Below are 11,849 nucleotides of genomic sequence, written 5' to 3' on the forward strand. Positions count from 1 at the left end.
CACTTAATCACATCACCACCAGTGTGGTTCCTTCCATTAAATATGTTGGTCTGAATGTCACTTAAAAGACCAAAGTTGAAGCAAGAAACATGTCAAAGAGAATAATAATGCATCTTTTAAGGATGTGGCTACAACATATAATGATTACTGACTGGTACAACCACAGATATCTATAATTAATATTATAAATATCTATGGTTCCACCAAAATGGTCAGAGTTGCACTGCCCCCAGTGGTCAGTGCTGGTAGAACCTAATTAGGAGCACATTGCTACATTTTTTGATCATTATCATAATTAAATAAAATGGTGTCCTAACCCCTATGTAAAAGCACTAGTAAAATGAAAAAGAAAACATCAAATATTCATGCAATATTAAGATGCTTATTATGTGCTACATGCTATTGTGTACTCCCAAATTGTATGTGTTAATTGTATATTAGTGTATCATTAATTTCACACAGTGTGTACGAAATTAAAACACTCTTAAATTTACCAGCATGTCCAGCTAGTGTTCATTGTAACGTTTTACCTTCCCGGATAATTAAAACAGTGTTTGTGGTGCTCGCCTGCCGTCACCTCTCTACCAAACAAGCACCGTGACCTGAATACAAATAGCTGAGTAATAAAGGGACACACTTTGTCCTGAATTGTAATCACTGCACTGTCCTGTATTAGCTTTGTGTTTGGTAGAGACGACAACAATAATACGAGTCATGGCTGTTTAAGCCAGTGAAGCTTAGAAATACCTCTGTTTTTAGCAGTGGGTACAACGTGATTGTAAAGGACTAAGAATCATTTATAAAAGGTACAAAGTAAGACACATATCAATAATATTCTAATGAAGTGTTGGTAATATGTAACATTTTAAAACCTGGAGAGCTTTTATCAAAGCGACTTTAAATTCTTCAAAGTGCTTAGTTTGCGCTTTCCCTGAAAACAGTGTCGCAGGAAACCTAAGATGACTCACAGATACAACACACATCCTGTATACGACAGCATTCAGTCATTTACGAGAATTGGCAAACATAGAGGAAGGAACACTAAATACTGTAGTCATCAATTAGCTTGTAGCGCAGGTTTCGTTTTTACAAGGGACAGTTGGACACCAGACAATCTTCTTAAAAACCTTTTTTCATTGACAATAAAGATCATTGACACTAAACAAAATACCTACACACAAAGATCGGAAGCCTTAAAATGTAGTAGAAATGAAAAGAAGATTAAACTACTAGAATGTATAGCAGTAGCTGACTTAAAAATGTATTTCCTTTTTTGTTTTCTTAAGCTTTTTGTCACACAGTGCAAACTGTGTTGGGTTATTTTGTGTATTCTTGACTACTGCACTTTTACATTTGTTTTTATGCAGGTGATTTCTTTGATTTAGTTTTTCATTTATAATGAAAATTTGATGTTTCGTGTTCCATGGTTGTTCAGTACATTTGAAAATGTGTTACTTGTCAGGATTATTTACGGGGCAATGATGGGGCTTGAAAGTTCACCTTCGTTCAAAGTGGGGATTATCCAAAAAGTTTGAGAACCACTACTTCAACCCCACAAACAACTTCAATCAGCGCTGCAGAATGGGCAAAAAGCAATTCTTCATTCAAATCTCATAAAAACAACATAACATTTACAATCAATGGTTTAAATAGTTGTAATTGAGCGTAGTGCGTTCAATGGCGGCGGAGAACAATTTGTATATTGCTTTGCTTAGTTCAGTTCTGTACAGTTTTGTTTATGAGGGAGAGGTGTGTGTGTGTGTGTGTGTGTGTGTGTGTGTGTGTGTGTGTGTGTGGTAGAGGGGCTTAGCTTTTGAGGTTTTCAATGCTTCAGGTGAGGAAAGGGGGAAGATTCAGAGCTTGAATCGGGCTGTAAAAAGAAGACCTGACCTGGCTCGAGCCCGACAGAACACGACCTGAACCCAATGAAGGCGTTGTCTCTTTAAGCCGAAACCCATTTCAACCAAACACATCCGAGCGCGCATGTGTAATGATCTGATGCGAGTGGCTTTAATATCTACGCCAATATCTATCACCAGTCCCTTGTTCGGCACAGGTAAAAGGCATCGCTCCATCAAATGTTCTACTGCTCGCCATTTGAACAGTTTCTTCCCACAAGCTGTGATGACTCTAAACATGGCACTTTAATTTTGTATGGACTTTGTATTGTACAGACCCTATAGTATTTTGTGTGGCTTAATGTGACTCTTTATTGTACAGTATTTTACATTATAGTATTTTTAGTGGCATTGATTGATTGTTGGTTGTTTTGTTTTTGTTTTTTTTTATCGTGAAATGTCTTTTTAAATGTTTGAGCTCCTTGCACATTTCTGTCCAATGTGGTTTTCATACTGCAAATGGGTAAAAACTGAACTGAACATTTCTAAACATGAAAAGCAGCTTCATGTGATGCTACAGACGGTATCTTCGTCTTTGTCGGGCCCGAGCCCACGGTCTAACGATCAAAATGAAGTCCTTACTGGGTCGGGTTTGTGCAAAGTACCTCCAACCAAGAAATGGACGACTTCAGCCCACTCTTAAAGGGCCCACATTAAGCTAAACCAACTTTTCTGTGCTTTAAACATTATAAAAGTGCTATTAGGGCTTCATACACATGCCCAAAGTGTTTTTTTCATTGATTCCCTCAATCATTAGTTAGAGGGTGATTTGCTCCTTTCTTACTGCAGGGCGAGCCCAAACACCACGCTACAATTTGATGACGCGTTCCCACTTTGATGATGAATTTGACACGGGACTGAGCTGGAGAAGCCGCGCCTCCAGGAAGCTCTCTGCCTTGATTGACATGTAAACAGACACGCCCACGAAGCTGAGCATTTCAGCATCCTTCGCGCAGTGCTATGTGTGTATTTTCTACAGTCTATGTATGTACCAGTGAACGCCCCGCCCCCACGCTCTGTCTCGTGTTTATAAAGTAGCATGAGCTCGGCTACGGAGTGGGTGGGAGGAGGGCGGGCCGTCCTCTGGCCCTACGTCACCCTGCGGGGAGGAGGAAGTCAATGTCCTTTCTATAGACACGCCCACTAATGAATATGCATAAGTAGGCTGCAAATCAGCCTGTTTGTGTAGAGTTGATCAGAAAGTGACTTTTCAGCGGCTAAACTCTGGAAAACAGGCGAGTTGGGAAAATAACCTCAAATACTATGTTTTTGGTGTTTTAGACAAATGGAGATGGGTGAAAAATAACATGACATGGGACCTTTAAGATCCACACATTGACCTTATTTTAAAGAGTTCCTCTCATCCAGCTGTTTCTTAGGACTTAAGGACAGCAGATTTATTTTCAGATAATGCTGTTTTTATTTCCTATATCCTAAAGTCCAGAAGCTGGAAGCCTTTAAAGCTTCTCTCGGGTTTTCTCTCACTTCACAGTCTGCCTGTTTTCCGTTCTGCCTTTGGTGTGGTTTTCCCTCTTCCAGCTCACAGGTGTGCGCTCATTAATCACGTCCCCGCCTCTATACCTCAATGCTTCATGCAGAGAAGATTATTTTATAAATCTTTGCTCATCTCTTTGCTCTGCCACAAGCTTGCACAGATCAAATGGAAATACTTATTTTCAGTTGACAAAGTTTCTGTTACATGATGAAACACACGTGATATTAACACTAAGGCCTCATCACAGCGCACAAATACTGTATGTTATCTCTGTGCAAGTGCTACTTTTCCACTTTCCTCCCACCATTTCATATTTGTGTTGGAGAAACTAAATGTGATTCTCTGAACTGTCCTGGGTGTTACTTCACAAACTGAGCTATAATCAAAGACTTTCCCAGGAACATTTGGGAGGAAATATGTTTTTAGGAATATTTTCACTAATTCCAGTGTTGGTTTTTTTTTTAGTAAATACAGAAAACAACTGCTGTCTTTTTTTCCCCAGATGTCTTGTGTGAAATGATACGAGACAATAGATGATATAGAACATAAACACACATTTGATTTGTCCTCACAGTTGAGGTTTTGTCTTTCAACTTGTTTTATGTCAATGCATTTAGATTTGGACAACAGCGACGACAACGAGAGACTCAAGTTCAGCGTACTGAAGAGAATAACTCAGGTGTGTGTTTGTGTGTGTCGTTTTATCATCCTCAGTTATCCCAAAGCTACATTAAAAAATTTAATGAGGGATTTAGAAATGCAGATGTTACAGTGCAATTGTATGTCAAATGTCAGTTATGACTGGCAAAATTTCTAAAGTTGTAAAGAACAAAACAAGTAAAAATTGATATTTTACAGTTTTAAAGCTGCTGGAATTTTTTATTTATATTTTTTTAAAGACAGTGTAGGTGTTGTAGATCAATAAATCAAAGATCATTTGCTCTAAAATAGTAAAAGGATGAAATTGCCACTGAAAATGTATTTACATTCCCACCTTAAAAATTACTTGACATTTTCAGAGAAGTTTTACGCATTGCATTGTGGAATATGAAGTCCCGTAGATGGATGCATAAGTGCTTTTACTTCATTCTTACACTGATTTCTTTGCCAAATGAGGTAGAAAGTAAATTGCTTGACACCATTTTTTTTTTTTTGCCTCGTTTTTTTCCCGGTATTCCCCGTGACATTGCCTCACTCCGCAAGAATAAACATCAACCAAAATAAACATCTGCAATTGTTTTGCCGCAACTTCCAATCCGTGAAAACACCAGAAATTGTGTTGGAAAGTCACTTTGGCAGAGCTTTTGGGGGCAAACACAAAAAAATCACTGTAAGAACGAAGTAAAAACACTTCTATATAATGCGTAAAAGTTTTCTAAACATGTCGATAAGAGAGAGTGGTAACACTTTAGTTTAGGGAACACCTATTAACCATTATTTAGTTGCTTTTTAGCATTAGTAACAGATTGGCTATTAATTAGTAATTATTAAGTACTTAGTAATGCCTTATTATACACTTAATGGCAGTGTCGCAGTCCAAAAAGGATTAGGATTAGGGTTAACCTTAATCCTAACCCTAATCCTAGCATGTTAAGGTTGTAATTCATATACAACAACTTCCATACTTAATACTAATAAGTAATAATTCTGAGGTTATTGAGGGAAAACTCTTAGTTAATGGCTTACTGGTTGTATATTAAGGCCATGCAGAATAAGGCATTAATAAGTACTTAATAATGATTAATTAATAGCCAATATGTTACTAATGCTAATAAGAAACTCATTCATGGTTAATGGGTGTTCCCTAAACTAAAGTGTTACCGAGAGTTTTTATGTTGGAAATGAAAATAAACTTTAATTTATTGGTCGATGAGTCCTACACTATGTCTTTAACTGATAAAAAATGATTCTCCAGCAGCAGCTTTAATATTATTGTGCCAAAAAGTAACTCATTATCTCTTTGAATGTCTTTCAGGTGTGCAGCATCCAATTAAAAGCCAGTAGTTATTTATAAAGACGTTGTTATTGCAGATAGAATTTTCTTGGTTATACACTCAGATGTTCTTACAGTTGTGTAACCCTCCACGTGTTTCCCGCTCTGACTGGAATAGGCTTTATTTGTAGCATGTGCATGAGCCGCGTGCGCGTGTTTCCAATCCACCCTGTGATCAGAGGAATGTCGAGTGTTTTGCGTCTGTGTTCGTGTTCCTGTTCGTCAGATGTTTGGTTTTTCTGGCAGTCAGGAGAGAAATTACAGGTACGCACGCACACTAGGAAATGTTCACCGTAGGAGGTATGACTAAGTCCATTAACACATCTCATTATTCTCATAATAGTGTGCTTATCTAACCTAGGGAACTCACTTAAAGCATCATGATATAATTCACTCGTCCTGACTTTAGTTGAGGGATGTGGCTTGTGTTGTGCCAAAAAAATGTACATTTGTTTTCATAAATGTTTTTGGAGTAGCAGCTTAGAGAGAGTTTATCATTAATAATGCTTTAGCTTACAGCCCCATGTAAATAACTGGAATGAATGTCAAACTTACAAATTCCACCTGACACTCAGTGTGTAGTACAAAATAGTAGCACACTGTGATTCATCAATAATGACCTCGATATAAACGATAAATCCGCCACAGAAATATGAGCACTGACTGGTGAGGGGAACTTTAGAGGGATCCTCCACTGTTTTTACAAATGTTTCCTGAAAAATGTACTGATTAGAAGATCTATGCCTAACAAACAGCATTATTTTGCACTATATTCATTTTTATTAACTATTAAAAAATGGTACTACTTTACTGTTTCAGAGCCTGTGTTCCGCCATCTTAAAATCATGTGATTGATGACATCACACGGCCCCACTGCCTGTAAACATCCCATTGTTTTCTATTAGAGTGAAACGTTCAACCTGATTTTTAGATCATTTAGCAGCTTTTTTGGTCAAAATGCCAGTTTGTGCTGCTTTAGGTTGCTCTAAATAATCAGTAAATGTTAAAGATGCCGATGTTAACCTCTTTTGTGTACCAAACGAGAATAAAAACGGTTGTGGACTCCCACCCATAAGGACTTCTTTTAGGCCACATTTGTCCAAATAGTGGAGGATCCCTTTAAGAAGGTTCATTCACATCATTATGAAAGGCTTTAAAATGTAATGTAATATGTATATATGATGTAATAATCTCAGTTTTTTATTTATTAGCATTATTATCTATTTTTACCAGTGATAGCTAAACATATTTTTCACTCCAGCACAAATTAAAGCGGATTCCCATAAATCTTAAGAAACGCATTACTTAAAAAGACTTAATAAACATTCATTATTGAAATCACAATAGTCAGTCTTCATATGGAGGAAGTTCTAGTCCCTGCTTTTCAGATTAGTGCTATTTTTCCTTCCTCTTCACTAAAGACAACGCTCAATTATTCAGAGACTAAGATAAGTTATGGAATCTGCTGCAGCAGATCTTTATTCTCCGACTGTCACACCTGCATCATTTGGTTCCTAAAGTAATATTTATTGCTGTGGTGCACATCCTGAAAGCTGTAAGATGCAAGTCCTCAGAGTCCCTCATTAGCGCTAGCCTCTCTGTAACAATTAGCGTTTCAGATGGCGGAAAGGATTTGGACAGATGTTCTCGTTGCTCTGGAGATTTTAGGCTTGTTTGGACAGCAATGAATTACATGTTAACAAAAGTAAACTTGGTGCGTTTGTGTGTGTGTGTGTGTGTGTGTGTGTGTGTGTGTGTGTGTGTGTGTGCTGCTGTAACCAATGAAGAAAAACATCTACCACATGTGGGATCATCCTGTCAGCTCAGCTTCAATCTCCAGAGATTACGTGAGAACTTTACTGGAGAAAAGGAACAAGACGAAGGTATAGACAAACGCATCCATCTTTTAAAGATAAAGAAAGATCCTGCTCAGTTAATTAAAGTTTGCCCTTTAATAAACAAACATTTTACTGCTACCTTTACGAGTTAAACCACTGTGAATGTGTTGTAAATGTGTGAAAAACTCTCCAAAATCCAGTTATTGCTGCTTTATTTCATCTGCAGGGTTTGGATTTCACCGACAGAGACATGCCAGGCTTCAGATCGGAATTCCTTCCTCTTACATATGTGGCAAAAATTCTCTCTGATGTAGAGGAACAAGGTGTGTGTGTGTGTGTGTGTGTGTGTGTGTGCCCTGCTTAACAGAGATACTGAGGATTTTAGAGGATTAAGACAGAAGGTGTGTGTGTTTATATCTGTTGTGAAAATGTGGTCACTGCTATGATGATGACGCTTAGATTGAATGGCAAGAGTGCATATGTGTGTGTGTGTGTGTTTGCATCCTCTATAAAATGTGTCAAACTCAAGGCCCGGGGGCCAAATCCGGCCCATTAGAGCAGTGTTTCCCAATCTTTTCACAGTCCCGTACCCCTTCAGACAATTAACTTAAAAGCATGTAACCGCTTAAAAAACAAGTGTTTTTCAATCTTGGGGTTGTGACCCCATTGTGGGGTCCCCTGAAATGTCTCATAATTATATTTTAAAGAAAATGACTGATTAAAAAATTTTTTTTTAAAAAATGTTTTAATCAAACAAAACAATCTTAAACAACTGCATTCTCTACTTTCACTTTCTCAAATATAAATCTAGTTTAAATAAAATGCAGTATAAAAATGATCGGAGCTGGCACACTTTGTGCACTGATCCTGGCAACAACAAATATTATCAAAAGCTAATTCTAGAAAGAAAAAAAGTCTCTGGAGACGCCAAAAAATTGTAAATATTAAAATGGGGTCACGACCCAAAAAAGTTGGGAACCACTGATGAAATATCACGTACAATGTAGCCCTACAGTGGAATTGTCTCGAATTATACCTACCCAGTTAAGGAACAATATATAAATAAAAATAATAATATTACATCGGCTAATGCATGGAGGCTCCTGACGGCTGGTTGGTTTATATTCTATAGTTTCCAATTTTTATTTTCTATACATATACTTCTATGACAATTTGCGTACCCCTGAGGGTACCCGTACCCCACTTTGGGAATATAGGCTGTAGCGCATCTAATTGGGCCCGCAGGAGAAAGTAAGACATAAAAAACAGTGTGTAAATAACAAAATAACTCGGTTGTAGATATATTAGCTTCTCCAAATACACATGATACAAATGTACTATTTTCCATGCTTATATCACATGATATAAAGCAAGGAAGTTCTGCGTACGTGTTGTGTGTGTCTGTTGGACCTGAAGCGTTGTCAACGGCTTCCACATAATGGCTTCCAAGTATGTGCATCCGTTATTTTAGAGTAATGTGGTGTTGCAAAACATTTTAGTTTAAAGAATACAGCTTCCTCTCGGTATTGAGCGCAGTACTTCCGGTTCCAGTTCACGACGTCACTGTGTCGCAGGTTGTTTAGGTTTAAAAAAACGTCAATATTGAAAAAGATTTTGTACTGCTAAAAGTTATTTAAGTTAATATTTCATGGTTATTTAAATTTATTCCCGTGACCCAAAACTTCCTTTAAATCAGGGGTGACAGAGTCCACTTCGTCCTCCGTCTCCATGTTCAAAATACAGTACATTTTCTCAAATTGTTCTACCAAATTAAATAACAATTGTTCATAATATCAGGAAATTAAGTTTAAGGTCACTTAATGCTGTCTTTTATGTAATTTATATGTCATTTATACCTGGAAGTGCAAAGTACAGCATACTAATGTTGAAATTGGTCCTTTTCCTGACAAAAATCTGTGGCCCAGTTTGACACCCCTCCTCTGTAATAAACTGTATTGCTCTGTGTACAAACAGCTCTGAACCCCTTCAAGGAACAGGAGAACGTGGACGCTCGGTTTGTGGAGGAAACGGCTCTGAAGCAGACGCTAATCCTGCTCGGCTTTGATAAAAAATGAAGAACGAGTGTACGGGTGGATGGACTGAGAGGAGAAAAGATGAAGAGGTGGGGGCTGGTCTTCACTGATGAGGCCTTGAGGACAAAGTAATGAACGGATAGAGGGGGAGGAATGAAGAAGGAACACAGGGATTAAAAGTTCATGAAGTTTTCAGTGAAGTGGAGGTGTGAATAGAGGAATGGGTGAAGATGCACTCATTAAATAGAGATGTAAAATAAACAGCAGAACAACTCAATCATACAGTATAAATATGTGAAGCAAAAGGTTTACTTATAGAAACAAATATGTCATAATGTGATCAGTGTCTGCTTTGCTTGGCTGAGCTGTTGTGTCTGTGGTCTCAAAATGTAAATGAATAAAGAGAAAATGTAGCTTTCGTTATCTGCACACAAACTGGTTCCAGAATGGAAACTGGGTGAAGAAATAGGAAAAGGGACAGCAGTGAGGGAACTCTTTAAATGTGCATTAAACTACAGTTGTTCTGTTGTTGGACCAAACAAATCAATTCTGTAAATTCATACACAAAACACAAAATACACCAGTTTGTTGAGAGTAAAATGTAAAGATTATCACGTTTCCTCCTCAAGGACATAACAAATAGTCCGGAGTTTCAGAGAAATTAGGTTTTAAGCAGAAAACTAAATCTGTTTTTTTTTTTTTTTACAGCTGTGCAACACAACTCAACTTCAAATATTTGCCTTGATAAACGTTCCTTAGATTTTATTGTGTGTTTATGTTTATGCTGTCGTGGTTGTGTGTGTGTGTGTGCTTTATAAGGTCTGATGCTGGAAAACAGAGATAGGCAACTTTTATCACAGTGGGGGCCACAAAGATGTGATTGTCTGATCCGAGGGCCACATTATTAACACTTATGTCAGCATTTAGGATAATGACCAATCTGAGCATTAATACAGGAGATGAAGAAGGGTTTGTGTGCTTTCTCTTTGTGTATTTTTGCATGTACGTTTCCCTCATTTTGTAATTTGTTGTTTTTTAGGTATCTCTTTGCACCTTTATGTATTTTTCTGTCATTTCGTGTGTTTTTGCAGTTATTTTTTGTGGATTGTTCTCTCTTTTGTGGTCATTTTGGTGTATTTTGATCTTCCTTTGGTTTATCTTTCTGTCATTTTTTGTGTTTTTGATGCCAATTTGTTGTCGTTTTGTGTTTTTTGAGTAATTTTCCCTATTAATGTGACCTTTTTTGTGTTTTTGTAGTCATTTTGTGCATTTTCGTCTCCCTTTGGTATATTTTTCTGTCATTTTGTGTTTTTTTGGTGTCAATTTGTTTGGTTTGGGGTTTTTGGAGTAATTTTTCTATTAATTTGTTCTTTTGTGCGTTTTTGGAGTAATTTTTGAGTATTTTGTCTTCCTTTACTATATTTTTCTGTCATTTTGTGTGTTTTTGGTGCCATTTTTGTTGTCGTATTGGGTTTTTGTAGTTATGTTCCTATTAATGTGTCCTTTTGTGTATTTTTGTAGTCATTTTGTGGTCATTGTGTTTTCGTCTTCATTTGGTTTATTTGTGTGTTTTTGGTGTCATTTTGTTGTCGCTTTGGGTTTTTCAGTAATTTTTCTATTAATGTGTCTTTTTTTGTATTTTGTCTTCCTGTGGTATCTGATTCTGTCATTTTGTGTTTTTTGGTGTTATTTTTGTTGTCGTTTTGGGTTTCTGGAGTCACTTTCCAATTAATGTGTCCTTTTGTGTGTTTTATAGTAATTTTTGTGTATTTTGTTTTCCTTTGGCACATTTTTCCGTCATTTTGTGTGTTTTTGTCATCTAACATATTTTTCTGTCATTGTGTGTGTTATTTGATTCACTGTGCATTTCCTTTATGGGCTGTCCAAAACTAGACCGATGGCCACATGTAGCCCCCCCCCAGGCCGCCAGTTGCCCATGTCGACCCCCCCCCCCCCCGCCAGTTGCCCATTCTGCTGTACAAAGATAAACATTTAATTCTCATTTGAAGGGATTTGCTTTTTACATCTTTATATTTGCACAAAAATGTAAAATGGATTGTAAATAAAGAGATTTGGTCTTACTCTAACAATTCATTTTTTTTTAACGAGATCTTGTCTATTGTGTGACCTTGAGATGACCTTAAAATGGACCTCAGCTCTCAGGTGAAGTTGCTTGTAGCATTAAGAAGCGCTCTGAAGGAAGGAGGATGCTTTGACATTCCTCAGGATCTCTAAGTGCTTTGGACAGACTCGGCAGACTTCCTCTGAACTCAGGAAATAACCTCGAAGTCAGTCATCACACGCTGAGTCACATTTAATCAAATGTACACTCAATAAACTTGTGCTGGATTTTTTGCCAGAATATTTTTTGGGATCCTTTTTTTTTTTTTCATAACCTTGAGCCTCATCATCTTCGCTTCAGTGTCTCAAATCATTTCTCCTCTGGGTATTTCCTCATTTAAATGGCAACAAATGGCTCATTCCCCCCACCTGACTGCTTCCTCCCCACTCTGTTATGCAGTCAGTGTTATGTAGCCCGCTAACAGCTAGGGGCTAAGTTAAGCTGACAGCTCCAAGCATTAGCCTGGAATA

At 37.4% G+C, this 11,849-nt stretch overlaps 1 protein-coding gene across 3 annotated transcripts in view; it reads left to right on the plus strand.

Annotated features, from left to right (window-relative positions):
• Nucleotides 1–10,337, plus strand: part of gsap (gamma-secretase activating protein) — a 62,399-nt gene extending 52,062 nt beyond the window's left edge. For all 3 annotated transcript variants that reach the window (XM_028450889.1, XM_028450890.1, XM_028450891.1), the window contains 4 exons: nucleotides 4,011–4,072; nucleotides 7,174–7,269; nucleotides 7,451–7,547; nucleotides 9,199–10,337. In XM_028450889.1, the coding sequence (XP_028306690.1) occupies nucleotides 4,011–4,072; nucleotides 7,174–7,269; nucleotides 7,451–7,547; nucleotides 9,199–9,299 (356 nt within the window). In that variant the 3' untranslated portion in view covers nucleotides 9,300–10,337. The remainder of the gene's footprint in view (nucleotides 1–4,010; nucleotides 4,073–7,173; nucleotides 7,270–7,450; nucleotides 7,548–9,198) is intronic.
• Nucleotides 10,338–11,849: the final 1,512 nt, after the last annotated feature.

Source organism: Gouania willdenowi, chromosome 6 (assembly GCF_900634775.1).
Source record: "Gouania willdenowi chromosome 6, fGouWil2.1, whole genome shotgun sequence".
Lineage (NCBI taxonomy): Eukaryota > Metazoa > Chordata > Actinopteri > Blenniiformes > Gobiesocidae > Gouania > Gouania willdenowi.